At 36.8% G+C, this 27,514-nt stretch overlaps 1 protein-coding gene across 1 annotated transcript; it reads right to left on the bottom strand.

Moving 5' to 3' along the window:
• Positions 1-24,931: 24,931 nt before the first annotated feature.
• On the bottom strand, positions 24,932-25,687 carry LOC127094384 (uncharacterized). Its single transcript, XM_051033225.1, has one exon. It carries the CDS (start codon positions 25,685-25,687, stop codon positions 24,932-24,934), a length of 756 nt encoding a protein of 251 aa, XP_050889182.1.
• Positions 25,688-27,514: the final 1,827 nt, after the last annotated feature.

Here is a 27,514-nt window from a genome sequence, read left to right as displayed (position 1 = left end):
TCACCAATCGATTGAAGATTACCAGTCAGTACAATGTGACTTTCCTGATGAAGAGATCTTGTACTTGAAGATGAAAGATTATGATGAACCATTGCTTGAAGAAGGGCCATAGACCGGTTCCCGTTGGGGAATGGTAATTGATGGAGATGTTAATCAGTATGGTAATGGCATTGGGGCAGTGATTATTACTCCTTAAGGCATTCATTTTCTGTTTATAGCTAGATTGACTTTCAAGTGTACGAATAATATGGCTGAGTATGAAGCTTGCATTATGGGGCTTGAAGAGGCCATTGATCTTAGAATCAAGTATTTGGACGTCTATGGAGATTGAGCTTTGGTTGTGAATCAGATTAAAGGTGAATGGGAGACAAATCAACCCGGTTTGATACCGTATAAAGATTATGCAAGGAGGATTTCAACTTTCTTTACAAAGGTTGAGTTTCATCATATCCCTCGAGATGAAAACCAGATGGCAAATGCTCTTGCAACGTTGGCTTCGATGATCATGGTGAAGTATTGGAATGAAGTTCCTAATCTGAATGTGATGCATCTTGATAGGCCAGCTCATGTGTGTTCTATTGAAGAGATCAAAGATGAGAAGCTGTGGTATTTTGATATCAAGTGTTTTCTCCAAAGTCAGATTTACCCTCCTGGGGCATCCTTGAAAGATAAGAAGACTTTGAGGAGATTAGCTGGAAACTTCTACCTGAATGGTGATGTGCTTTACAAGAGAAACTTCGATATGGTTTTGCTCAGATGCATGGATAGACACGAAGCAGACTTATTAATGACTGAAGTCCATGAAGGTTCCTTTGGTACTCATTCCAATAGACATGCTATGGCAGAGAAGATGTTGAGAGCAAGTTACTATTGGCTAACAATGGAATCTGAATATTGCAAGTTTGTAAATAAATGCCACAAGTGTCAAATTTATGCAGATAAGATCCATGTTCCTTTGACACTATTGAATGTCATTTCCTCTCCATGGCCCTTCTCCACGTGGGGAATTGATATGATTGGCATGATTGAGTCCAAAGCTTCGAACGAGAATCGTTTCATTCTGGTGGCTATTGACTACTTCACAAAGTGGGTTGAAGCGACATCGTATCGAATGTAACCAAGCAAGTTATTGTGAGGTTTATCCAGAATCAAATTATATGCCGTTATGGTGTGCCAAGTAAGATCATTACTGATAATGGATCGAACTTGAAAAATAATATGGTGGAAGCTCTTTGCAAAGACTTCAAGATTACACATCATAATTCTTCTCCTTACATACCCAAGATGAATGGGGCTGTTGAAGCTGCGAATAAGAGCATCAAGAAGATCATTCAGAAAATGGTTGTAACGTACAAGGATTGGCATGAGATGCTCCCATTCGCTTTGCATGGGTATCGCACATCCATCCTCACTTCAACAGGGGCAACCCCTTTCTCACTTGTGTATGGCATGGAAGCCGTGCTCTCAGTAGAGGTTGAGATCCCATCATTGCATGTCTTGATGGAAGCCAAGTTGCAGAAGCTGAATGGTGTCAGACCAGGTATGACCAGCTGAATTTGGTTGAAGACAAGAGGTTAACTGCCATGTGCCATGGTCAGTTGTATCAGCAGAGAATGAAGAAAACATTTGATAAGAAGGTCAAGCCTCGTGTGTTCCGAGAAGGTGACCTTGTGCTCAAGAATATTCTATCTTTCAAACCATATTCTAGGGGAAAATAGACTCCTAATTATGAAGGACCATATGTTGTTAAGAGAGCCTTTTCAGGTGGTGTGGATGGTGAAGAGTTCACTCATCCTGTGAATGCTGATGCAGTCAAGAAATACTTTGCCTAAAAAGAAAAGAACAACTCACTAAGTTGAAAACCCAAAAGGGCGGCTTAGGTAAAAATGAGCGTCTCGGTGGGTTGAAAACTTGAAAGGGCGATCCAGGAAAAAGTTAGAGACATAAAACAGAAAAATTATTTCAATAAATTGAGTACCCCACCTTGGGGAAATTTATGCAAAAATTAGGGATTATGGCAAGTAACTGCAAGTTGTTGATCCCCAGTCTTGAAGACTTTCTTGAGCATAATGCTTGGTCCTGATTCATCTTCAGCCAAAGCCAAGAGCACAATGGATATTGAAGGCGGTAGAAGGATTAGTGATCATTGTATTCAATGTAGCCATTTTCCATGTAAATTACCATTTTTCATCTTTTGTAAAGATCTATGGGGTCTTGTCATTTACAGACTACCATTCTATTAAATAAAGTTGAGCTTTTTATCCAATTGTTTCTACTCTTATTTATTTAGCTAAATAGAATTAAATTTAAAAAGCATATTTTCTTAAATAATAAAAGCAGTTACTTTAAAAAAGCAATTAAAGGAATATCAACAACGATTTGAAAAAACGGTGAGCCCTAAATGCGAAGCATTGTTGGTTTTTCCCCAAGCAGTTGGCGTGATCTCTGTTTCTTCCTCAGCAGCTTTTCAGCATCTCTAACTGAGTTTTGTTGATTTCCCCAGCTGAGTTCGTAATTGCCTCCCTCGAGTTGTAGGCGCGTTATTGCAACAGGTTGCATAAATTCAGTAAATTTTGTTTCCTCTCAAGTCGCCGGTGGAGTTACCCCTGATTCTTGAGCAGTATTTCCGATCCTCTGCAAGGTTGGCTCCCATTTGATATGGCATTGACCTAAAATTCCCCGCAGAGTTAATGGTACATATTTTCAGCAAACCTTCTCCTTCTCCCCAGCCAAGGATGAGCCTTTGAGGTGGATAATTCTTGTGCATCCCTTTGCACCTTTTTTTCTCTCCAGTAGATGTTTCCCTCCTTTGAGGATTGGCGGAGTACTGCATTGATGATGCATACCAGTGACTTTTGTATCCTTTGTGATCGTTCTGTCAGCATAATCATCATCTATACATATGCATATACATTCATAAATTTCATATTTGCATCATAATACGCTGTGTAATCCCTTATTTCTCTGATTTTCTGCTACGGTGGTATCCTTTGCCCGCCCCACGCAGATTTGGTTTGTCTGTGCTCTTTCAATTGTAGAGTGTCATCCCCTTAAGTAGAAATAATTTAACCTTTCTCATTCCCCACTGAGTTTATTCCTCGTGGATGCTTATTATTCTAGCTTCCTCCCCAGTTAATTATCTGGATGGAACCACTCCACTTGAATTATATCCTCATCGGGTTGAGTCTTTGATTGACCTTTTCTTTCTGGATCTTACCTAGATATATGCTTTTGGTCCCCTAAGAGTCTATTACCTAGTAACTGGTAATATTCTTCTCAATTTGCAAGTATTTCACTTTTTCTCAATACCTGACAAAAGTAACCTTTTTCTCCCCAGCGGTTTTGTTTTCACGTCTCCCAGGAAGTTTATCCTTGATATGTTCATCCTAACTGATGATGGATATTTTCTTCCCCCGCTTTGAGTCTATCCTTGATATGTTCATCCTAACCGATGACAGATATTCTCTTTTTGGTATTCTACCCAGTAAAAAGGTAGTTGTAATCCCTATATCTTTCCCCAGAGAGTTAATCCTTGATATGTTCATCCTAACCGATGACGAATTTCCTCTTCTTTACGGTCTTCTGCCCAGTAATCGGTAGTTGTAAATCCTGCTTCCCCTCAGAGTCTATCCTTGATATGTTCATCTTAATCGATGACGGATATTCTCTTTTTGGTATTCTATCCAATAGTCGATAGATATAATTCCTATTTCTTCAAGTAGTTTATCCTTGATATGTTCATCTTAATCGATGACGGATATCCTTCCTAATGTCCTCAGGTGAGTCTATCCTTGATATGTTCATCTTAACCAATGACAGATATTCTTCCCCTTTGAGTTTATCCTTGATATGTTCACTTTAATTAGTGACGGATATTCTCTTTCTTTGCGGTCTTCTGTCCAGTAACCGGTAGTTGTAAATCCTATTTGGCTTTCCCCAACAGGTTAATTCTTACTCAGTAACTGGTAATGAATACACCTTCTGTTTCCCCTAGCGAGTCATCCTTGATATGTCTACCCTAACCGGTAACGGATGTCCTCTCTGACAGATTTTACTATCTCTTTACCCAGTAACTGGTAGTAGATAATATACTTTTGTTACTCATTTGTTGAAGATCATTTCTTCCCCAGCTGAGTCTGAGTGCGTATTTCCTCAGTGAGATCGCTATTTCCTGCTTGGGTCGAGTACTTCAGCTTTGTTCTGATCTACCTTGTCTCCCCTGCAGATGTTCCTTTTATTCCCCGGCTGAGTCTTTCCATTGATTTATTTTCATGGAATCTCTCGTGTCCCCCATCAATTTTAAGTCGTAGCCTGGCCTACGTACAACTTTTTATTCCCCAAAGTTTCTATCTCCCCAGTGAGTTTTCCTTATGGAACGCATTATACTCATGCGGACTTTCGGTTTCTCCGGATTCTTTTCCTTTGTGGCAACATTTTCCCCACAAAGATTATTTTAACATTCATATCATATGCATCATGAGGTCTCTTAGGGACCAAAATTTGTTTCTATATGTTGTTATTTAAGTCCATTCTATTGAGTCGATGCGAATATTTTAATCTTCACCTCCTCAGCTAGAACGTCCTTAAATAGGGACAGCTGTAAGACCCCAAATTTGACCCTAAGATCCCTCATGTTATCTTATCATATGCATTAGCATTGGGATCACAACTTGGCATACTCCTTACCCCTTATTTAATGGGTTTGCATTGGGAGAGATCACCAAGCACATTTGATTCTATCATACTTCATTTTTCTTTGTTTACTAACCAAAATACCAAAAATATGTCATTGTTTAGTTTAACTCTTTTGTAGGTAGTGCACATGCTCACCTACGCTCTATCAAGCTCATATATAGGGTTTGAGACCCTTAATGCAAGGAGCTCAATAAAGAATTGGTCTACATTGGATATAAGTATCATATATGGATCCCCATGGTCTTCACATGTTATTTTGATCAAGAAATCATCAAGAGTTTAGAGTTGGTTTGCCTTGGAAACCCTAATTCATTTGGGTATCTTATGTGACTTCTTCAACAAGTTTCTTCACCAATTGGTCAAATATTTCAAGGTATACTTCACATTTCATAATCTTATTTATATATGATCCTCCATGAGTCCCAAAAGTCAAAAGGATATCAAGCTAGCAAGTTGGTTCATGGTGGTTGACCAGAGGAATTCAACTAGTCAAAACTGGGGTTCCCTATACCCTATCTCCTACAATGTTTTGTCATATGAAAATGATCCCAAGAGAAAAGTTACTATAAATAACATTACAAACAACTTTAATGTTTAGGTCAAGAGCTATTTTTGCTTGGAAAGTCATTTTTTATGGTGAAAGATTATAAGTCATTTTGTCTAAACCCTAATTTGGAGGTCAACTTCCCAAGACCATAACTTGCTCAATTTTTATGATATGAAATCCATCTAACTTGCATGATCAAATTCAAGATGTCTACTTAAACGTTTATGTGTGCAGGAAGTGCAAATTGAACTTGAAAATACATGTGGTAAAAGGAAACATTATAGGTCATTTTGGGCCAATACCATTGAATAAGTGATTTTCCTGAACTTCAAAAATGCATAACTCCTTAATGTTAAATCTAAATAAGGTCAAATTTGGGACCAATTTGAATTAATTTTAGAGAGCTACAACTTTGATGAAGGAACTTTTTTCATTTGAAGTCCGTAGAAAAATTTACCCAAGGTGGCTGAAGTGAACATATGGCTTGCTACTTAGAATTTTTTTGATATGTTTGATTTTCCAAACTTCCACCTCAAAATTCATCATGATCCAAGCTTCAAATGAAAAAGTGTTCAACATGAAAGTTGTTCCTCTTGATCTAACCTTTCCAAAAAGTCCAAATTAATCTCATTTGGACAAAGTATGAATGACTTGCGCATGGCTTAAAGTTGAAGGACCATTTGGAATATTTGAAGTTCCACTTTTCATACACGATTGCATGGCCTTTCCACATGATTTTAGCATTGCTTACACATAATTTTGGACCTAAGTGCATCATTTGATGGGCCTATCACACGCCCATGCAAGCATGCGAGTGTGATTTCCAACTTTGGCCAAAAATGGAAGTGTGCAATTGTCAATCTCCTTGGCTATAAATAGAAGTCCTCTTGCTCAAAATTAAGGAGCCTGACGCGTAAGCTTTGATTCATCAACCCTAAACCCTCACATTCAAAGGATAAGCTTGAAGATTTTCTTTGAAAATCGAGTGTGAATCTCTCACTATTTTTGAGATTAAAACTCCAAGACTCCTTCCTTCTCTTTGATCCATTTCCACTCCATCAAGCATCTGAAGCAATGCTAAGCATAATTGAGAGCAAGATCATGCCAATCTGAAGCACCATTGAAACTGATTTTCAGAATTTTTCATATCTTCGATTCTCACTCAATTCTTCATTATTCTTGTTGAGTTTTGGTTGTCTAAAGTACTACCAATGTAGGCAACAAGATTCAGTTGCTTAGAGGTCAAATCGAAGCAACTCAGATCATGATCCTCAAATTTCAAGTCCCTGTATCTTTCTATATACTTGGAGTTAGGCAAAATTGAGGCCAAATTTAAGCTCCTGAGCTTTTTTTTCTTTAAATTCATGTCCTCCTTTTTCATTTTGGTGATGGTTGAGGGTGGACCAGTCCGATGAGGTCCACCCGAGAAGAAGACTGGAGCTCTGGCTCCGGCGATGTGTTGGCATCCTTCTGAACGACATTAAATTGTTTTAATCCTGAGCGTCCAAAGTGATTACCACGCGTGTGGGACATTTGACTAGGGAATACATGGATAACGCGCTCTGATCCACTTGATCTGCCACCTCAATTAATGAGGGAGATCAAGTGGTCCATGTTTTTTTGTAATTTCTGATTTTCATTTTAATTGCCTTATTTTCATTAATTCATATGAATTTTAATATTGATCCAAAAATATGGGACTTTCACCAGAAAACTTCAAATATTTTCCTCTTTCATTTTCTGAATTAAAATTTTTTTTTGGATCAATATTAATATTTTTCATTATTTAATTGTTTTTGTGCATATTTTTAGTTGTTTAAAAATACTTTTAAGTTTCCAAAAATTATGAAATTGTTTCTCCAAGGTCCTTTGACCTTGTTTGACCTATGATAAATCTCTTGGCCATTTATTTGGTATTTTGAAGATGTTTTAGGTTTTTGATCAATCATATTTTAATTTAATGCATTTTTAATTGATTTTTAATTGTTTAATTGCGAATAAATTGTGTTGAGCTATTTCCGTTGACTTGTTGAGTTTGACTATTGCTGTTGGGTCTTGGTCAAGGTTAATTTGACTTTGTTGGATTAAAATCATTGGATTTAAGGGCTTGATGAAATGTACATTTCATCTCCCAAAATGAATGAATGATTTAATTTGATAAAAGTCCTCCCATGACCAATTTGTGTTTGTCTCATTTCCCCTCCCTCTTCATCTTCAATCCCCTTCTATCCCATCCACTTCATTGACCTATGATATCTCTATATCCTAAGGCTAATTGGTTCATAAACCAATACAAGTATGTATGAGATTAGGTCCACCCTTTTGTCATTTTCTTTTAAGTGTGGTATGTTTTAGGAGTATGGTTCATTATACCATATCTCTAACATGCATTAACACTAAAATTTCTATTACCCGACCTCAGATAGTTGTGACTTCTACATAAGTCCAATTACGGTTGGTTAACATAGCGCTAAATTTTAACCCAAAAGCATAACATTCTAGTAAGTGAGATTGTAAGTCTTCGCCTTAACATAACGCTAAGTTCATACCATTTAACTTGTTTATTTTAATGCCATTGTCATTTTGCTCATTTGAGCCATATATTGTGATTGTATATACTTGTTTGTGTATTTTGTTTGTATTTGTGGTCTTTTGACCTTAATGTACATAATAACAACAAAAAACTCTAAAAGATATTTGTGTGGACTGTTGGATTTGATATGAGAGTTGGACTTAGAATTCGGCAACATTCCCTATGCAAAAGGACTTGGCCAATGCCAACTTTTCTGAAACCAAGTGCTTGTGAATTGAAGTTCCATCTGATGCAAGTATTGAGATCCATTTGAGTTCATCTTCTACGTGGTCTTGATGAAGATGTTACTTTGAACCTATGTCTAATGCCTTATTCTGAGCCATTCAAGGAGTATGTCATCTGATACATGGGAGTTTAAGAAGAAGACTATGAAGTTCTAGCTTGGATGTGGCTATCTTTATTTGATGTCTTTCTCTTCATCTTGCTATGTGTGTATTGATATTGCTTGATTCTAAAGTCAAAGGGAAAATTGGGTTTCTATATGACATTCTTGTCTATTGGATTGCATCCCATTGGTCATATCTTTTCAACTCTTAACTTTTAAATTTTTGCTTAGGATTAGTCTCTTCATCTCCTCCCACTTCTTAAATTTCAAATCTCTCATCTCTTTCAAAATCTTCTTTGCTTGTGATTTTTAAATTTAGACTTTATTGCAAATTAGAAACTTTGGTCTTATGCCATTGCATTTTCAAACTCTTTTTCTTAATCAAATTTGTAAATGAACTTAACCATACTTGACTTAAATTTTAAAAAGACAAAAAAGAACTAACGCTAATTCAAACTCTTTTAGGCCTTTTGGTGCCTCTTTTAAACTTAAATTTTTGTTAAAAGCAATCAACTCACTTTGAAATTGATACCACGAACTACGAGGTTTTGATCCCTCGTTTTTATGTTGGTACGTAGGCACAAGTCCGAAGGTCTTGTCAAACACAAAAATATAATTAATGATTTCTTTTCTCATCCTCACACTCTATTTATTGCAAACATCTTTTTATACCAAAACACATGTATGCACAAAAAAAGGCTCCCTAGGAGTACCTAGGATACTTTGGGTGCTAATACCTTCCCTCTGTGTAACCAACCCCTTACCTGTAATCTCTGGAATTTTATTAGTTTTGATTTGAAAACTTCTTATCTTTGGATTTTGTTCGTACTTTTCCCTTTTTATTTGGAAACAATAAAAGCGTGGTGGCGACTCTGGTTTTATTGACGTTAAGTTTATCCATAGCTTAATGGTCATGAATTTACCGCTACACATTCCATATCACCAAGTCGCTACCATTAAGCCTATTCCATTTCAGAAGCCTATCCCATAACAACATCCATATCAAAAGCAAGCTTACATGCAGAAGAAACCACAACAATATCAACAACATGTCCCCCCCTCCACAACGGAAGTACAAGCCAAGAGGACCACGAAGACATTACGACCCTCTTCCTGTACCATACACTCAGATATTTCCATACTTGTTCAAAGGAGGACTTCAGACATTATGATGCTAATGCTTATTTTGAATTTCATATGGGTACACCAGGGCATATCATAGATAATTGTTATGCTTTCAAGAATCGTGTGCAGGATTTGATCGAATAAAGATTTATTACCTTCACATCGACATGCCCAAACATGGGAACCAATCCCATGCCTAAACATGGGAGAGCATGTGTCAGTGTTATAAAAGAGGAGGATGAGAAAAAAATGATTGATAAGGTCGAAGAAATCCAAACTCTGATTGGTGTGATAGGAGCACAATTGAAGGAACACAGTTTAATCCTAGTAAACCATGATGATATAGATGATGGTATCTCTAGTACAAATGCTTATGAGAAGTTGAAAGAGTGTATGGAATAACTTATCAACCAGGGGACAATCTAGATTGGACGCCCTGGCAAAAAGAAGAAGGAGAAGTGGTGGTTGTGATAGATATTCCCTTTACATCATCAGAAGTACATGTCCCAGTCACTTTATTGATTATTCATATTCTAGCACCTTTCCCACTTAAAAGTGAAAAAGTCATTCCTTGGATATAATAGCCCAAATATTTTAAGCAGGGGCATGAAAATCAACCTCTGATCATTAACGAGCCTAATGTGAGCTCCATTGTGGGACTTGGAGGAATAACCCGTAGTGGCAGAATATTCATGCAGAGAAATACTGTTGAACCTTCAGCCAAAGCTAAAGGCAAAGAGGTTTCAAATGATATTCTAGTTCCTACTCCAAACACTTAATTACAAGGAGGACTTTTTTATCCTAAGGCTATTACATCTCAGAAAGAATCTGAGGAGTTTTTGAGAATTATCAAGAAAAGCGACTATAAGGTAGTCGACCAATTAAACCAAACTCCTTCTAAGATTTCAATATTGTCACTCTTGCTCAATTATGAGGCACATAGAGACTTACTAATGAAGGTATTGAGTTTTTCACATATTACCAAGGACATTACTATAGATTAATTTGATGATGTGGTTGCAAATGTTACTACTGGTAATTTCTTTGGATTTAATGATGACAAGCTGCCCTCTGAGGGGAAGGATCACAACAAAGCTTTGCATATCTCATTTAGATGTGTATACACCTTATTGTCAAGAGTTTTAGTGGATACATGTTCTTATTTGGATGTTATCCCTAAGACTACTTTGGTGAATTTATCCCAAGAAGGAGTTGGTATGAAGCCCAACACTCTGATGGTGAAGGCATTTAAGGCTTTAGGTGAGGAGTGATATGGGAAGTGGATTTTCCAATTAAGATTGGGCCAACCACTTTCACTATTACATTCCAAGTAATGGATATTCACCCTACATATAAATGTCTACTTGGAAGGCCTTGGATACACACGGCAGGAGCGGTTACCTCAACATTACATCAGAAGCTGAAATTCATCATGAATGATAAAATTATTGTAATTGGAGGGGAAAAGGATATATTGGTCAGCCATCTAACATCCTTCAGATACATTGACGTCGAAGGAGAAATTAATAAAACACCCTTCTAGTCCTTGGAAGTAGTTAATGTATTGACAGTTCAGTAGGCGTCAGAGCCACCAAAACCTGAGCTATCAATGACCTCTTGGGAAAAAGATAAAGGCATCATAGTAACTCAGAATGCCCAAGGCTAGGGAAAGCTGGTAGAGGTACACGAGAAGAAGGACATGTTTGGGTTAGGATATCAACCATCCTTGGATAAATAAAATGATCAAGCTGGCAAAAAGAAAATTCCTCCAGTGGAAGAAACGTTCACCAGTACCAACCACATCTTTGGTGGTCAGATTGTAATGATAGATGATGAAGCTTACAACGAGGTGGCGTCCAGTTAGGTACGCCAGGAAGAGCCTAATGAGGAGCTAAAGAATTGGAAGGTTGTGGAGATCCCCTAATTTTTTCATTATCAAAAGTAATTTTACTGTTTTTATCAAAACCATATGCTCTGCCCAAAGGCATATTGGCATGTTGTAGGGTCTCCTTGTTTTAAAACTTTAGTTATCATGAATAAAAGGCAATTTTGCATTCAATTATGTCCCTTTTCTTTCTCATTTTCTCTTTATACAATAAATGGAAATGTTTTACACATGCACTTTCTAAACAAAATGCGTAAACCATAGCATGCAGAAACACCATCGATACCATTGATAACAATATTGCTATGGTCTTGTATGACTTTGATTGTCCAATTAACCAAGATGAAGACGAAGGCGGGGAAGATTGTAAACTCCCTGAAGAGCTAGTCAGACTACCCAACCAGGAAGAGAAAGTCATTCAATCGCACTAGGAAGATATCAAAGTTATCAACCTTGAAACCGAGGAGGACAAGAAGGAAGTGAAGATAGGTGTCGCCCTTTAAGATATAATAAAGACAATATCGATAGAGCTCCTTTATGATTATGCTGACGTATTCGATTGGTCACAAAAAAAATCTAAGAAGAACTCTCCCAGATATGACCCTCAAGATCAGAGAGGAAGTACAAAAATAGTTTGATGTTGGATTCTTAGCAGTAGCCAAGTACCCACAATGGGTTGCCAATATTGTATTGGTACCAAAGAACGACGGAAACATCATAATGTGTGTTGACTACCGAGACTTAAATAGATCAAGCCCAAAAGACAATTTCCCATTATCTCGCATTGATATATTGGTCAATAACACAACTCAGTTCTCGGTATTTTCCTTCATGGAAGGTTTCTCTGGGTATAACCAAATCAAAATGGTCCCGGAAGACATGGAGAAAACCACATTTATTACCCCTTAGGGGACCTTCTGCTATAAAGTGATGCCTTTTGGATTGAAAAATGTTAGGGCAAAATATCAACGCGAAATTGTGACTCTCTTTTATAATATGATTCATAAAGAGATTGAAGTATATGTTAATGATATGATTGTGAAATCCCATATCGAAGAGGATCACATTACCAATCTGCAAAAGGTTTTTGCTCGATTGAGGAAATTCAGGCTAAGGCTTAACCCCAACAAATGCATATTTGGGGTTTGATACAGAAAATTATTGGGTTTCATTATGAGCCAAAGAGGGATCAAGGTGGACCTTGACAAAGTCAAATCCATCAGAACATGTCTGCGCCAAAAACGAAAAGAGTGGCTTGTGGTTTCTTAGGGAGATTGAATTAAATCATTAGATTCATTTCACATCTCATCACCACATGTAAACCAATATTCAAACTTCTAAGGAAAGATCAAGCGATCGAGTGGGATGATGCCTACCAAGCAGCCTTCGATAAAGTCAAAGAATATTTACAAGAACCACCGATCTCGATACCTCTTATTCAGGGAAGACCTCTTATCATGTACTTAATAGTACTTGATGAATCCATGGGTTCTATGTTGGGGAAGCAAGACAAAACTGGCAAGAAAGAGCATCCATTTATTACTTGAGCAAGAGGTTCAATAATCGTGAGATTAGATACTCACCATTCGAAAAGACTTATTGTGCACTTGCATGGGCTGCTCGACGCCTAAGACAATACGTGCTGATCCACACAACATGGTTAATCTCCAAGGTGGATCCAATTAAATAGTTATTTGCGAAACCATCTCTCATCGGCAAAATTTCTCTATGGCAAATGCTATTATCAGAGTATGACATCCAATATGTCACTTAGAAATCCATCAAGGGCAGTATGTTGGCAGATCATCTTGCCCATTAACCAATGGAAGATTACCAACCTTTAAAGTTTGATTTCCCAGACGAGGATATTATAGTCATAAAGGATTATGAGATTCCCGGGCCCAATAAATGATCCAAACCAAGGGATCGATGGACTCTTATGTTTGATGGTGCTTCAAACGTTATAGGTCATGGGATTGGGGCAATGATGATGTCTCCCCAAAAGTTTCATTTACCGTCCACACCAAAACTTTTCTTTTATTGCACGAGCAACATGGTTGAATATGAAGCATGCATATTAGGACTAGAAGAGGCTATTGACTTAAGGATCAAAGTATTTGAAGTGTATGTAGACCATGCTCTAGTGATACACCAGACCAGAGGTGATTGGGAAACGAGACATGCCAACCTAATTCCATATCGAGATGATGTACGGAAGTCACTCCCAAAATTTGACAAGATCACCTTCTCCCATATTCGTCAAGAAGAAAATCAAATGACAGATGCTCTGGCAACCCTAACATTCATGTACAAATTGATATGGCCCAACCATCGACCTTCTATTGACATCTGATGTTTTGATGAACCTGCTCATTATTTAACAACTATAGAAGAATCAAATGACAAACCTTGGTTTTATGATATCAAACGCTATCTTGAGAAGCAGGAATATATAGCAGATGCTTACAGCCTTGACAAAAGAACGCTAAGTAGATTAGCCTCAAAGTTCTTCTTAAATGGGACGTGTTGTACAAGAGAAATTATGACATGGTCTTGCTCAGATGCATGGATAGACACGGAGCAGATAAACTTATAAAGGAGATACATAAAGAATCCTTTGGAACCCATGAAAACGGATATGCGATGGCAAAGAAAATCCTAGGGGCATGCTACTACTGGCTAACAATAAAAACTGATTGTTATCATTACACAAGGTCGTGCCAAAGGGGCCAACTATATGCGAAAAAGGTGCATGTGCCACATACTTCCCTGAATGTCCTAGGATCACCATAGCATTTCTATATGTGGGGAATCGACATGATTGGATTATTAAACTAAAAGATTCAAATGGACACCTATTTATTCTAGTTGCCATAGACTACTTCACAACAAGTGGTTGCCAAATAAGTGGTTGCATGCTTCTTGAAGAACAACATTATATTCCATTACGGGCCCAAGATGAACGGTGTTGTTGAAGCAACAAACAAAAATATTTAAAAGATCATTCAGAAAATGGTGATCACATACAAGGATTGACACGAAATGCTACCTTTTGCACTGCATGGCTATCATACATCAGTACACACTTCAACAGAGGAAACCCCATATTCCTTAATTTATGGCATATAAGCGGTACTTCTAGTAGAAGTTAAAATCCCCTCACTATGAGTCTTGATGGAGGCTAAGTTAGATGAGGAGGAATGAGTTTAAATAAGGTTTGATCGACTCAACCTTATAGAAGAGTAACGCTGACAACAATGTCATTGTCAACTCTATCAAACATGTCTTAAGAAAGTATTGACAAGAAGATCCGTCCTCTAGCGTTCCAAGAAGGTGACTTGGTGCTAAAGAAGATCTTGCCGATTCACAAAGATTCTTGGGGAAAATGGACACAAAATTACGAAGTTTCATTCTTTGTGGTAAGAGCCTTTTCCAGAGCTAATATGATCCTCACAACTATGTATGATGACAAATTCCCACTCCCTACGAATGTTGATGCAGTCAAAAGATACTTTTTTCTAAAAAAGTGGAATACAAAAAGCCGCTAAGTCGAAAACTTGAAAAGGCAACTTAGGAAAAAATGGATATCCCGGTGGATAAAAGAATGATATAACTGTCCAGGCAAAAATTAGGGATAAAGTTAAAAAAATATATCACTCGCTAAGGTGAAAACCTGAAAGAGCGACTCAGGCAAAAGTGGGTATCCTAGTGGATTGAAAACCCGAAAGGGCGGTTCGGGTAGAAGTTAGGGATTAATTCCAAGGAAAAACTGTAGTTTTTGAATTCACATTATTATGGAAGGCTCTCAAAGAGAAGAAGTGATCCAACTGATCTCCTTATAAGCAAGATGTTGAGATCTTCAAAGATATATGGACTATAGCAGTGTTGAAACTCAAAGGAAACTCAACAATTCCCATTGCCATTGTACTTTTCTTGCACAAAAATTACCACTTTAAGGAATTTCATTTGTATATACAATTACCCATTTACGGGTCAAATCAATAAAATATAATATTCTCATAAAAAACGTGCCAAATTGATTTTACTTTATCTACTAGTTTGCAAAATGTCATTAAGTTTTATAAACACTGCTTTAAAACTTTGGTCAATAACAAAAACATTTGAAAAGGACAATAAAATCATTTTTGATTTTCGAAATATCTAAAGGGAGATTGACAGTCCTCAGTAATTCCCTTTGTCAGATAAAGACATCAAATCATTTGTAGGCCTTCATGGCCATTTTAGCATAAAAGTAGTCGATGTTCTCTTAGAACTTGCTGATATGCAACCTAGCAACAATGAATCTCCAGTAAAATCAAATGGGGCATCCATGACTTTTATCGAGCGTAACATCATCAAGTATCGAGTGTCGAGAAAGTCAGACCCACTCAACTCGCCAATTTCCATTAGCCTCCAAAAACAAAAGTTCACCTTGCTGGCATCATCATAAAACCAAATCCAATCGACATTGGTACCCATAAAAGATCTCACCTTCGAAAGAGGGAGACCAAACCAAAATAATCACCTGATTACATTCCTACATGCATTACATACAATATACATGCATAACTTTCTTGCCAAAATAGGAAGTTTCAAAAAACTTTCTCGCCGAAACGGGAAGTTTTCATCAAACATACATCATTGCATGCATAGATTTTATACCAAAATAGGAAATTTTATTCATAACTTTCCTGCCAAAATATGAAGTTTCACAAAAAGTCTCTCTCTCTCTCTCTCTCTCTCTCTCTCATGCTCACTCGCTGAAATGAGAAGTTTTCATCAAATAAGTATCATTGCATGTATAGCATTCCCGCTGAAGCGGGAAGCTTCATAAAAATGAAAAAAATTATTCGCATTCCTACATGTATCAAAATGAATCCCTGGTAGTTGCATCCTTGCATGCATCTCCATGCATCATTCTATGTATGGTATTTGCACCCAAAGTGGAACATCAACTAAAATCAAACATGCATAATAGGATCCAGGGTCAATCATAAGTATTCAGGTCAATCTTTATTTAAGTCGACAATGTTTCTCTAGAAAGAGTTATTACCCCGTATGTGCTCAAGGAATTTTATTCCCCAACAAGTTATTCTTCATTTTTATGGTTGATAATAATATTCCACATCGCTTTTCTCTATGTTTCTCCCTAACCGAAGGTTATCCTAAAAAGTCTCTTATGAGTTTTTCCCATGCAAAGCTTTTCCAATAAATCTCCTCAAAAGGGAGTCTTGTCTGGTTTATTTTCCTCAACAGACAAATATTTGAGATACCGCTCTAGTATCTTTAGAGAGTCTTAGATACGATTGGGATGTTGTTCCATCTTTGGAAAGTTTCAAATACTGCTTCGCTGATCCTCATAGAATCTCATTTGTTTTGTTTGAGATACTACTCTAGTATCTTCGGAGAGTCCTAGATATGATTGGGATGTTGTTCCATCTTTAGAAAGTTTCAATTGTATCATATAAGATGTTGCTCCGCTGATCTTCATAGAGTCTCTCTTGTTCTGTTTGAGATATTGCTCTAGTATCTTCAGAGAATCTTAGATATAATTGGATGTTGTTCCATCTTTGTAAAGTTTTAATTATATAATGTAAGATGATGCTTTTCTAATCCTCTGGGAGTCTCACTTGTTCTATTTAAGATATTGTTCTAGTATCCTTGAAGAGTCTTAGATACGATTAGGATGATGTTCCATCTTTAGAAAGTTTCAATTGTGTCATATAAGATATTGCTTCACTGATCCTCAGGGGATCTCAATTTTTTTATTTGCGGTACTACTCTAGTATCCTCGAAGAGTCTTAAATACGATTGGGATGTTGTTCCATCTTTGGAAAGTTTCAATTATATCATATATGATGTTACTTCGCTGATTCTCAGGGAGTCTCGTTTGTTTCATTTAGATACTATTCTAGTATCCTTGGAGAGTCTTAGATACGATTGGGATGGTGTTCCATGTTTGGAAAGTTCCAATATATCATATAAGATGTTCCTTCACTGATCCTTTTGGAGTCTCACATGTTTTGTTTGAGACACTGCTCTAGTATATTCAGAGAGTCTTAGATACGACTGGGATGGTGTTCCATCTTTGGAAAGTTTAAATCATATCATATAAGATGTTACTTCACTAATCCTCAAGGAGTCTTGCTCGTTCTATTTGAGATACTACTCTAGTATCCTCTGAGAGTCTTAGATACGATTGGAATGTTGTTCCATCTTTGGAAAGTTTCAGTTATATCATATAATCTGTTGCTTCGTTGATCCTCAAAGAATCTCATTTGTTTGAGATGATGCTATGTTATCCTTAGAGAATCTTGACTCTTATAAATTGGGATATTGTTTCTTTGTTTAGAAAGTTTCAATTATATCATGAAATATACTACTATGCCAATTACCAAAAAATCTTGTTTGTCCTACTCTACCATTTCTTACCAAATCTGATCTACTTTAAGATAAATTTTGGGGGTCTTTCCGTATCTAATCGACTTCTACCTTAGATGTATGAACCCCGTGGCAGTTCAACTTCCCAGGTTTAAGGAAATTAGATATGGGAATCTTTCATACCCCAAATTTATCCTACCTTTATTTTGTACTACATTATTTTTTATCTACATTCACATGACCATTTTATCTGGTCATGTCACATTTCATCAATCAATATTTCATTTGCATAAATCCACTAAAGTCAAGTGTTTTTGATATTTGATCAATTGCCTTCACTATCTTACTAAATTCTTGCCTACATCACTTGATTAACTTGTTTGAAGAAGGATAAAATCAAAGGTTGACTTTGACCATTGACTTCCTTTAAGTGATCGTTCACATCTTACTCCATTTTATAAAGACATGCATTCTTATTTTAAGTTTATAATAAAAAGTATATTATCATTTTACATAGAGTAGTTCCCTTTTTATTACTCTTAACTTTGAAAATGTGTTGTTTTGTTCTTTGATGTCACATTAGATCACATTTTTAAATACATTCGTCTTACAAATAATAAAAGAGGTTTTTAGTTTGTTTTCATATTACATCAAAATAGAAGTTTATAAATATACATCCAAATAATAATAATAATAATAAAAATAATAATAGTAGAAAGTACTAAAAACAATTTCATTCACTTTACATTAAATTTACATTTTTATAATACAATTTGTTTAAGTATACTACAAAAAAAATAACAAATAATGGAAATAGAATGAACTTTTGCAGCCACTCTTCATGACCTCATCTTGCACGTAGTAAACAAATTTATTGTTGTAGTTGTACACTCTTCCTCGTGTACTCTTCGACCACCACACCATTCACCTTGTACCTATCACATCCCCATAGCCTTCATTATCTTCATAACGTGTGATACCACCTATTACATATGCCTTGCAAGAGAGGAAAATCAATTGAAATTAGCAACATGCCCATAACATTAATTCCAGCATATCATCACATCATTTTGCAACAAAAATCCGACTGTATACATCTATTATCACATCATACATCAGTTCAAGTTAGCACAAATCAAACAAAAACTCAGTATGCAAGGAAAATATATGAAATCCTACAATTCAAACATACACAACCATATCACACCCATGCATGCCATTCTATCGTACGAATACCATATCACATAAATTCAAACAACAACAAATAGAGACAAGCAGGAGATAAAACATGATCATTCCATCAAACCATACCCTACCATCATTAATTAACATACATATATACACTTGGGACCACAAAGAAAATAAAAAACAGTCACAACGCTAATTCTAAAATCACTACCCCAAAATCCCACAATATCAGGGATAAAAGTTTCACCATTCTAACAAGAAGTGATTCACACACACCACAGTGAAAATTTCAAAAAAGATATCCCCCTTACTGACTCACACACACTTGAAGGGAGAGACTCACATGAGTCTCAATCCCAACAATTTCCCAAATCCCTATAAAAGCCAACCATTGTTTCATTGTACAGGAGAAGAAAATTTCCCTAAAGGTAACTCTTCAGAAATTCCTATTTGATCGGTTCGCTTATAGATCACCTTCCTATATGAATTGACCTACATGAGCTTAAAGCTACATGGATTTTGTTTGAGTTGTTATACCTAATTCCTATCAATCCATCACAAAAGCTCTAAGAATCAAAACTTTCTCAAAGTTTCAAATCAAAACTCTGAGATAAGAGAGATAAGCCTCAACCTAATACTACATAGTAGCACAAATAATTAAGTATGACATGGAACCACAGAAGGAGAGATATGGGTAGAAGAAGAGCTAAAGCACAAACAAATCAAAGATTTAGGAGAGGGACATAATACTTACATATGAGTATTCCCTTCAATAACTAATGCATTGGTAAACCTTCATTCTCTTGCCTTGTACGAGCTGGACTTGGATGTTGTTGATTAAGACTTAACTAGTTTGATTTAGTTATTATATGCTCTTCCCTTGATTGAATGTAATTGATGTTTGATCTTTCTCCCATTTCCCTGCATTTTCCTTTTGTCCTCTGATTGTTGAATTTAGGGTTTGAGAGGGCCGATTATTGGATTTTATTTGTTCTTATGCTACTTCTTAGGGATTTAGGTTAGATTGGTTGGAGTTTTGAGTCTATTTTAGAGGTTTGAAAGGTTAGGGTTTCTGGAATTCTTGGTTTCAGTCCAAGCATTTGAGTTGTTTATAGTTGTCTTTTGTTTGGGATTAATGATTAGAGGAAGATTTTAGATAGGGTATGTCTTTGAAGTTTAGGGCTTGAAGGTTGGTACGTGAGTTTTCTGGTTTGTTTGAACTTTCTAGTTGAAGTTCAGTCAGAGTACACGAGGATTAGCAGTGGCTTAGGGTGGTTTCTAGGCTAGGATGAACTTTCCGGTTGAAGTTCAACCGGAGTTCATCAGGTAGGATGGTTTCTGGGTTCAGTTTCAATTCTCCGGTTGAAGCTCAATCAAAGACTATGTTTTAGTGGTGGTTTGGAGGGAAATATTTTGTTTGAGGGGTGGCTGGTGGGGGTAAGTTAGAGAAGAAGAGAGAGGACGAGAGGCTGGGGGATAAGAAGAGAGAGCAAATGAGTTATCTATATCCTTCTCTTTATCTCTCTCTCTCTCACTCTCTCTCACTCTCTCTCACTCTCTATCTATTTATTTATTTATCTATCTATCTATCTATCTATCTATCTATCTATCTATCTGACATTGAGTTTTTATACCCTCCATAGGAGTCGTCCATCTGTGGACACTTGGCATCCATGCAGGATGTCACTCGTCCCTTTCCCCTGCATGTTCTTTAAACTTTTACCATACACACGCTCATGTGAACGTGTGATATGGAGGGCTGGGATGGAGTCAACTAAGGTTGACTTTCCCCCCTCACTTTGACTTGTTGACTGACAGGTATGGGCTTCCATATTGGGCTCCCCTCTTATGGGACTGACACATTTTTCTCTTGGCCCCCTTATCTTTTTCTTTTTCTTTTTTTCTTTTCTTTTTTCTTTTCTTATTATTATTAATTGTTAACCATGCTTACTTAATTAATTAAATCTTTCTTTTATTAATTTAATTATTTCTTTAATTTAATTAATTGAATAATAAAGTTAATTCTTCATTAATTAATTAAAATAATTGAAAATAATAGACCTAAATAATTAATTAGTATACAATTTCATTAGTTAACATATTACTTTTAATTTGATCACCATGATTATTACCCTCACATATTCATACATCATTCTATGTTTTAGTAACTTTGCATAGTTGTTGGTTTCTCTTAGTTGAGTAGTAAATTCAATAATCATTGGTTTAATGATCAAGTTAATCACTAGGGGTTAGTGATTGACAAAACCGAGAGGGGTTCTCATATTTAGAGGGAGTCCTAAATAGAAAGTCACGAGGATTAGGAATAGGTGTTAAACATCACGGGGTTAATGTTCCTATAACACTAATTGTACTAATTTGAAGTAGTGAATTTCCTTTCTTGGGTAGAGTTCCTTCATACATAGGTGTGGTTTCACCAAACTAAGTTAACAATTCCTTATGTTCTTTATTGCTTTTCTTCTTTATTATCTTATATAAGTTAATTTGTCATTACTTGGTTATGAAACTGGTTCTTACCTTCTGGTATACAATGTCCTAGACATCATGTCAGACATCTATTCACACAATCTATTATCTGTCATAAACCAGTAGTACACATTGTCCCAGGCATCTGGTCTAACATTTGTCCCCTCATGAACAAAATTTTAATTGGCATCAGAGCATGTACCCTGTTCTATTTGGGTGAGTTCCAGGGTTCATATTCCGTTCAAGATGGAGAATTTCAATTAAGGAGGAGTAGGTCATAGATCAAAGATTAATTCATTATACATAAAGGAGCAAGTAGTGTATTTCAATTAAGGAGCAAGTAAAGAAAAATCTACCATGTCACAAAGGATAAGGTAGATGAATAAGGTGGATTTAATCAAGGAAACAATGGGGTTACATTCAAATACATGAAATACATTATACATACCGGTGAGCAATCAAATTCAAAGAAAAGGTGTATTACTGCTATTCATATATCAGAATACAGAAAGTCAGGTAACATGTCTAAACATCGAGTCAAACATGATTACCAGTACATTAATTGGGTCTCTTCTATTCCCTTGTACTATTTTAAGTTGTATGGTAGTCAACCACACCATAAACATGTGTACCCTTAGTGGAATGAGATGTTCCAAAGGCATCATAAACAAGTTTAGCATGGAAAGCCTAATATTCTTATTTATATTGCTTGTTCCTCCGACAAGGTGTTATCTTGAAAGTAGCTACAATAGAGAGTTTATAGGCGAAAGAAACTATGTTACATTTTGTGATAGCCATAAGAGAAATAAATTTGTTAAAATGAAGATGGATGTTGCCACTCTAGAGCAGAATGTAGAATATTATGTTTCAGACATTATGGAAGTCATGTTAGAAACTCAAACTAAGCAATGGTATAAAAATATTGGGAGTTGTTATAGATAAAGTTTTCATATGTGTACTGAGCTCAAAATTGAAGAAGGATATATTTGTGAAGTTTGTCAACTTGAGAAGAAAATCAAGATGCAATTCAAGATGGTTTAACATCTTACTCATGCTTTTGAATTACCACATATGGATTTTATGAGACTAGAGCAAGGAGTTGTCATTGAAGCGATGGCTGATGGTCAGGTTGGAGGTCCTCCCAACATTGAACAACCAACAGTGGTTCATAAGAAGAAGCTAAAGAAGAATGGTAATTATGGAATAATTCTTCCTATTAGAATTCCATCTCATGTGTCTGGAGTTTTGAATAACCAAAACCATGATATTGTGTTTGGTGAAGCTGGAATTTGTGTTACTCTTAGTGTATTGAAGTCCAACTACATGTTGTATGTCAAGAAATATGTACCAGATATTGCTCTCAACAACATTCCACATGTTGATAAGTATGATCTAGCTGCTCGTGGAAATGTGATATGTCTCACTCATGTATGGGCCTATGAGAAATCATCATCTCATTCAAAATTCTTTTGGTGAAGATACATAGGAAACCAATCTAGGAATTTAATGTGTTGATCAAGACGGGCCAAACATCCTGTCCGACATGTTGACAAAGTCTCAAATTCACAAGGAGAATGATGATGTGATCACTGAGATTAATTTTGTAAGCGATAATGTTCATAAAGATGTTGAAGATGATGTTGTTGTATCTCACGGGGTTATTGTTCATAAATTTCATGAGAAAAGTAAACCTGCATTAAAAGGAAAGAAGGATCATACTATGGAAGATATAGAGAAAATTGTTGAGACGTTGTGTGAAGATGTGATAAGTAAGGAGAAAATCTTACTTATGGTTTATGATATTAATAGAAAGATATATAGATTATCTACCAAGGGCGCACAATTTTTGTATGATGTTAAAACTAAAATGAATCCCCATAGAGATGAAGATTTTGATCCATTGGTTGTGACGTGTGTCACACCTTAATTTTTAACCCTAAGTTTGCATATGACTCTTCTCAATATCCTCTACAAATTATCTTTACATGACAAGATCCAATTATGCTTGGAGGGTCATAAATTTTTTTAAGACATTATAAGTCATTTGTGGACTTGGTAAAATTTGACATATTTTCAAGTGACTTTTTCTCAACTTTTAAGGATGAAAACTTCTTCAATTTTCAATATTTAAGGCTTATTCTTTTTTCACAATATCATTTGTAATACCCTTTACAAGTTTGCATCAGTGATCAAAGTAAAATTATGCTTGGAAGGCCATGGAATTCTTTGGGACATTACATGTCATTTTTAGCCATTTGGTACTTGGAATTTTCCAAGTTGCATTGCTAGATTTTCGTGCCAACTTCAACATTCCATAACTTTGTGCTCAAGCATCCAAGCGTTCATATTCTACCTCCACTCACTCCATGTGATATACCAGTATTCGTTGAGCCAAATACACTACCTCTTTGTGCTCCATCTTGTATCCCTTTGTGAATCAAGAGTTGTTTGGCTTGTACCCAAACACTTAATTCATTATTTTTTGGTTGTTCCAATACAGTGTTGTAGGCCCTCACTTGTTGGTTCATACCAATTTACTCTTGGGTTCGTATTTCACCCCTTTTTTGGAGTTCAAACAACATCATCCTTTGGTTTAAACCATACTTTAATCACACTTTTTTTCATCTCCCACCACTAGTTCTTCGAACTACGAAGCTCTGAATTCCTCATTGCACTATGAGGATACATAGGCATGAGGGCCCCAATCCTCACTTAGCACTTTATCTATTTCTTTCCCTTTCCCATTCTTTTGCGAGTAATCTTTAGATATAACACCTATTCGAGCGAGAGCAATCAAAACGGTTCCCATGGAGTACCATGGATGTTAGGGGTGCTAATACCTCCCCCTTGCATAACCGACTTCCTTAACCATCATATCTCTTTCCCCCGGGTTTTATCGATGTTTTCCATTTCCTTCGGGAATAAATAAAGTTCGATGGCGACTATGTTGTATGTTCGAGCGTGCGATACGTTCAGGTATATTTTTGCTAGCTTCAATCCCAACACTTGAGCCTATTGGTGTGAAAGTGACCGCCTTTGATTCAATCAAATCCTGTTTATGCTTCTTAAAGACATAACAATTATCTATGGTGTGCCCCGACACACCCATATGGAAATCACCGTGAGCATTGGCATCATAGCCAGGTGGATACGGGGCATGAGACGACTTCAGCTCTCTCAAGGTTAACAACCTTGAGCAGGTACGAAAATATTTGATTGTATGGTATGGGAAGTGGATCGTACTGTCTTTGTGGTCTCTTTGGCTTTAACTGCCATTATTGAGGGGCATTATGTTGATATTTTTGTGGTTGTTGTCATTATTGGTAAGCTGACAATTGATATGATGTTGCTCAATTGACTATTGAAATGGTGCAGGTGCGATAGCATCGACTCAGTGATAAGGTACCAGAACATGTTGTTGAACTTTGTTCCCCAATCATCCCAAAATGGCATTGGTCTCGCCTTCCTTCTTCTTTTGGAAGTTGTGAAACAACTTCTTCCCTCCACCTGAAGCATTGGCAACACATGGTAGCTTTCCCTTCTTCACATAGCTCTTTATTATTTCTTCGATGATGATGATTTAAGAGAATTTTGGAAATCTATCTTCCACCACCTTTTCCATGTATTTGAAATGCAACGTCCCCATAAACATGTCGATCAATTACTTGTCGATGATAAGGGTTTTACTCGAGATGTGAGTTCCCTTCACTATTGGGCGTACTCCTTAAACGATTCATTATTATGATGTGTCATATCTTGTAACTGGGCGCGATTAGGCACCAGATTAATGTTATATTGATACTGCCTAAGGAAAGCTTCAATGAGGTCCCTCCAGGATTGAACCTGACTCCTTTCTAGCTGCATGTACCATTCCAATGATGCCTTATTGAGGTTGTCCTGGAAGTAATGGATCAAGAGTTTTTCGTTGTCGATATGAGATGCCATCTTACGGTAATATGCCCTCAGGTGAATGCATAGACAACTGACCCCCTTATACTTGTCAAAATCTAGTACCTTGAACTTTTGAGGGATCACTAGCCCTAGTACCAAGCACATGTCGACAACGTCAAGGTCGGGAGTAAAGTGAACCTCCATGGACTTGAACTTTTTCTCTAGTTCATAGAGCCTTTCTACAACAAGGTCTGGAAAAGTTCCAACAGTAGGCCTCATCTGCAGAGGCATGTAGAAACCATTATTATCCTTATATAGAGATCCATGTCGGGCAGATGTGGAAGAGGTCTCTTGGGCCCCCAAGTTAACCACTGGTATAACAACATGAGGAGGGACATGAACCCCCTCTGTATGAACATACCATAAAGGAAATCCAAATTCAGGATTAGTTGCCCCAGGGATGTTCAGTGGCGATGAGCCTATTTGATCAACAATGTTATGGGCGTCAACATTAATCTCAGCATTACTTTCCTTCATGGCCATGCTTAACATAGTCTCAAGTAGATGATCCATTTTTTCCTTCATGGAATTGATGTCGGTCCTCATGGTTGCCTGGTTGGCTTCTACTTGCCCAAACTTTATTTTGTAGGTGTTACGAGTATCATAACGGTGTCGAGAAGTCAACTTTGCTGGACAAAAGGGTAGACGTGTGTAATTTTTTTTCTTTTGGAAACGGAATACATGATGGCGTTTATTATATGCATGCAAATGATATGTGCTATTTTTTGTTTTTGTTCGCACGAAATCATTTGAATTGGTTAGGTGTTAGTATTTCAGAAGCTTACGAGCAAGAAATAAAGACAAACAAATTATAAGAAAACTCAACCATTCATTCATTGCATAGCCAAGTACAAGTGAGTATATAATAAGATAATGCAAATGTAAATCTATCATATCCTTCGACAACTCTTCAGACTTTCTTCAGGTGAGCCAGCTCTTCCTTAAGGTTCATGATCATGTCTCTATAGAGAAGAATGAATTTGAAGACAGTAGGCAGGGTATTCTCATAGCTCATCTTTTCAAAGGCATCCCTTAGTCTTGGAGGAAAAATGTGTATCAAGCGATTAACAAGCTTAACCATTTCCTCGCACTTCAGGAACCATGTGTCGGCTGCTATTTGTGCCTAGAGCGTGTTTTCTTCTTCTCGTTTCTGCTCCTTTTCCTTTTCTACAACTTTGGCCTTCCAATGCTTTTTCACATCCTCTATAGACTTCCTTAAGTGTTGGGAAGTGAACCTAAGCTCATGCAGCTCTGCCATGGCTTCCTCGATTCCATAAGGGTTTTGGTAAGTCCTTTCAATTTCTTCCCTATGTTGGGTTTTTCGGACATCATGAGCTTGAGCTACTTGGAGTTTCCTTAAGAGATTTTTAATTCTAGCCTCAAAACCTTCCCTCAATATCTTTCTTTCCTCCAGAGCCCTGTCCTACCAAGCTTCCAATTCCTTGCTTGCTTTGGCGGCTCTCCGAATTTCTTTATTTCTTTCACCAAGCTCAAGGCCTACTGTGTCAAATAATTCCTTAACCTTTTGATTTTTCCTCTTTCTTTGTGGGCAGTTTAATGACTCTCATCAAGCTCTTTTTCTCTTTTTCCAAGGCTGAAATTAAGTTCATTCTTCTTTGAATCAATCTTTCAGAGGCTTTGGTGTAGATCTTCATTTTATTTTGTAAGCATAACTATAGTAGCTCTGAGTTCTTCTGCCTCCTGAATAAAGATATAAGTAGGCTTAGGCGTCGGAGGAGGAATATACAGCTCAACACTGAAGGGTAATTTGATTAATTGCACCCTTTCCCTCATTGAAGATAAGGCTTTTTAGAAATGCAGTTCTTCTTTCCCAAATTAACTATTCCTTTCTTGTTTATTTTCTCCCCTGCCTTCTTGATTCTCTGGAACAAAGCAGGATTCCTAACTTCAAGGTCACGTAGCAAAAAAACTGCCAACAAACTCTCTTCGGGAGGGCCCTCCATTGGGTACCCAAGTTGTCTCAAGGATAGAACTGGATTAGAATTAATGCACCCTCAGGTCCTAATAAGAGGTATGTTGGGTAAGTATCCACAACTAAATATAATCTCCATGCCATCATACTCTTTGGAGTACCACGAGATATCACTTGCTCTATATGATCCCATCTTTTGAGGCTAACAAGTATATCTTTACTCTATGAAATTCCCTTTCTTTGGAAGATGAGTTAGCAACCACTTATGCATCAACAACGCATAACAAAAAAACATTCCTCTCTTCTTCTCATGCCTCCAAATGAGGTGGTAATACACATCAGCCAATAGGGTAGGAACTAAATTCTTCATGAGGAAGATGTTAATGGAAGTCATGTCTATGAAATCG

Source organism: Lathyrus oleraceus, chromosome 6 (genome assembly GCF_024323335.1).
Source record: "Lathyrus oleraceus cultivar Zhongwan6 chromosome 6, CAAS_Psat_ZW6_1.0, whole genome shotgun sequence".
In the NCBI taxonomy this organism is placed as follows: domain Eukaryota; kingdom Viridiplantae; phylum Streptophyta; class Magnoliopsida; order Fabales; family Fabaceae; genus Lathyrus; species Lathyrus oleraceus.
Note: the sequence above shows the minus strand (reverse complement) of the source record. Positions and strands in the feature narration are given on the sequence as shown.

What these genes read in the sequence shown, in the direction of transcription:
- LOC127094384 (XM_051033225.1), bottom strand. Translation starts at nt 25,687, where the DNA reads ATGGATCATCTACTTGAGACTATGTTAAGCATGGCCATGAAGGAAAGT.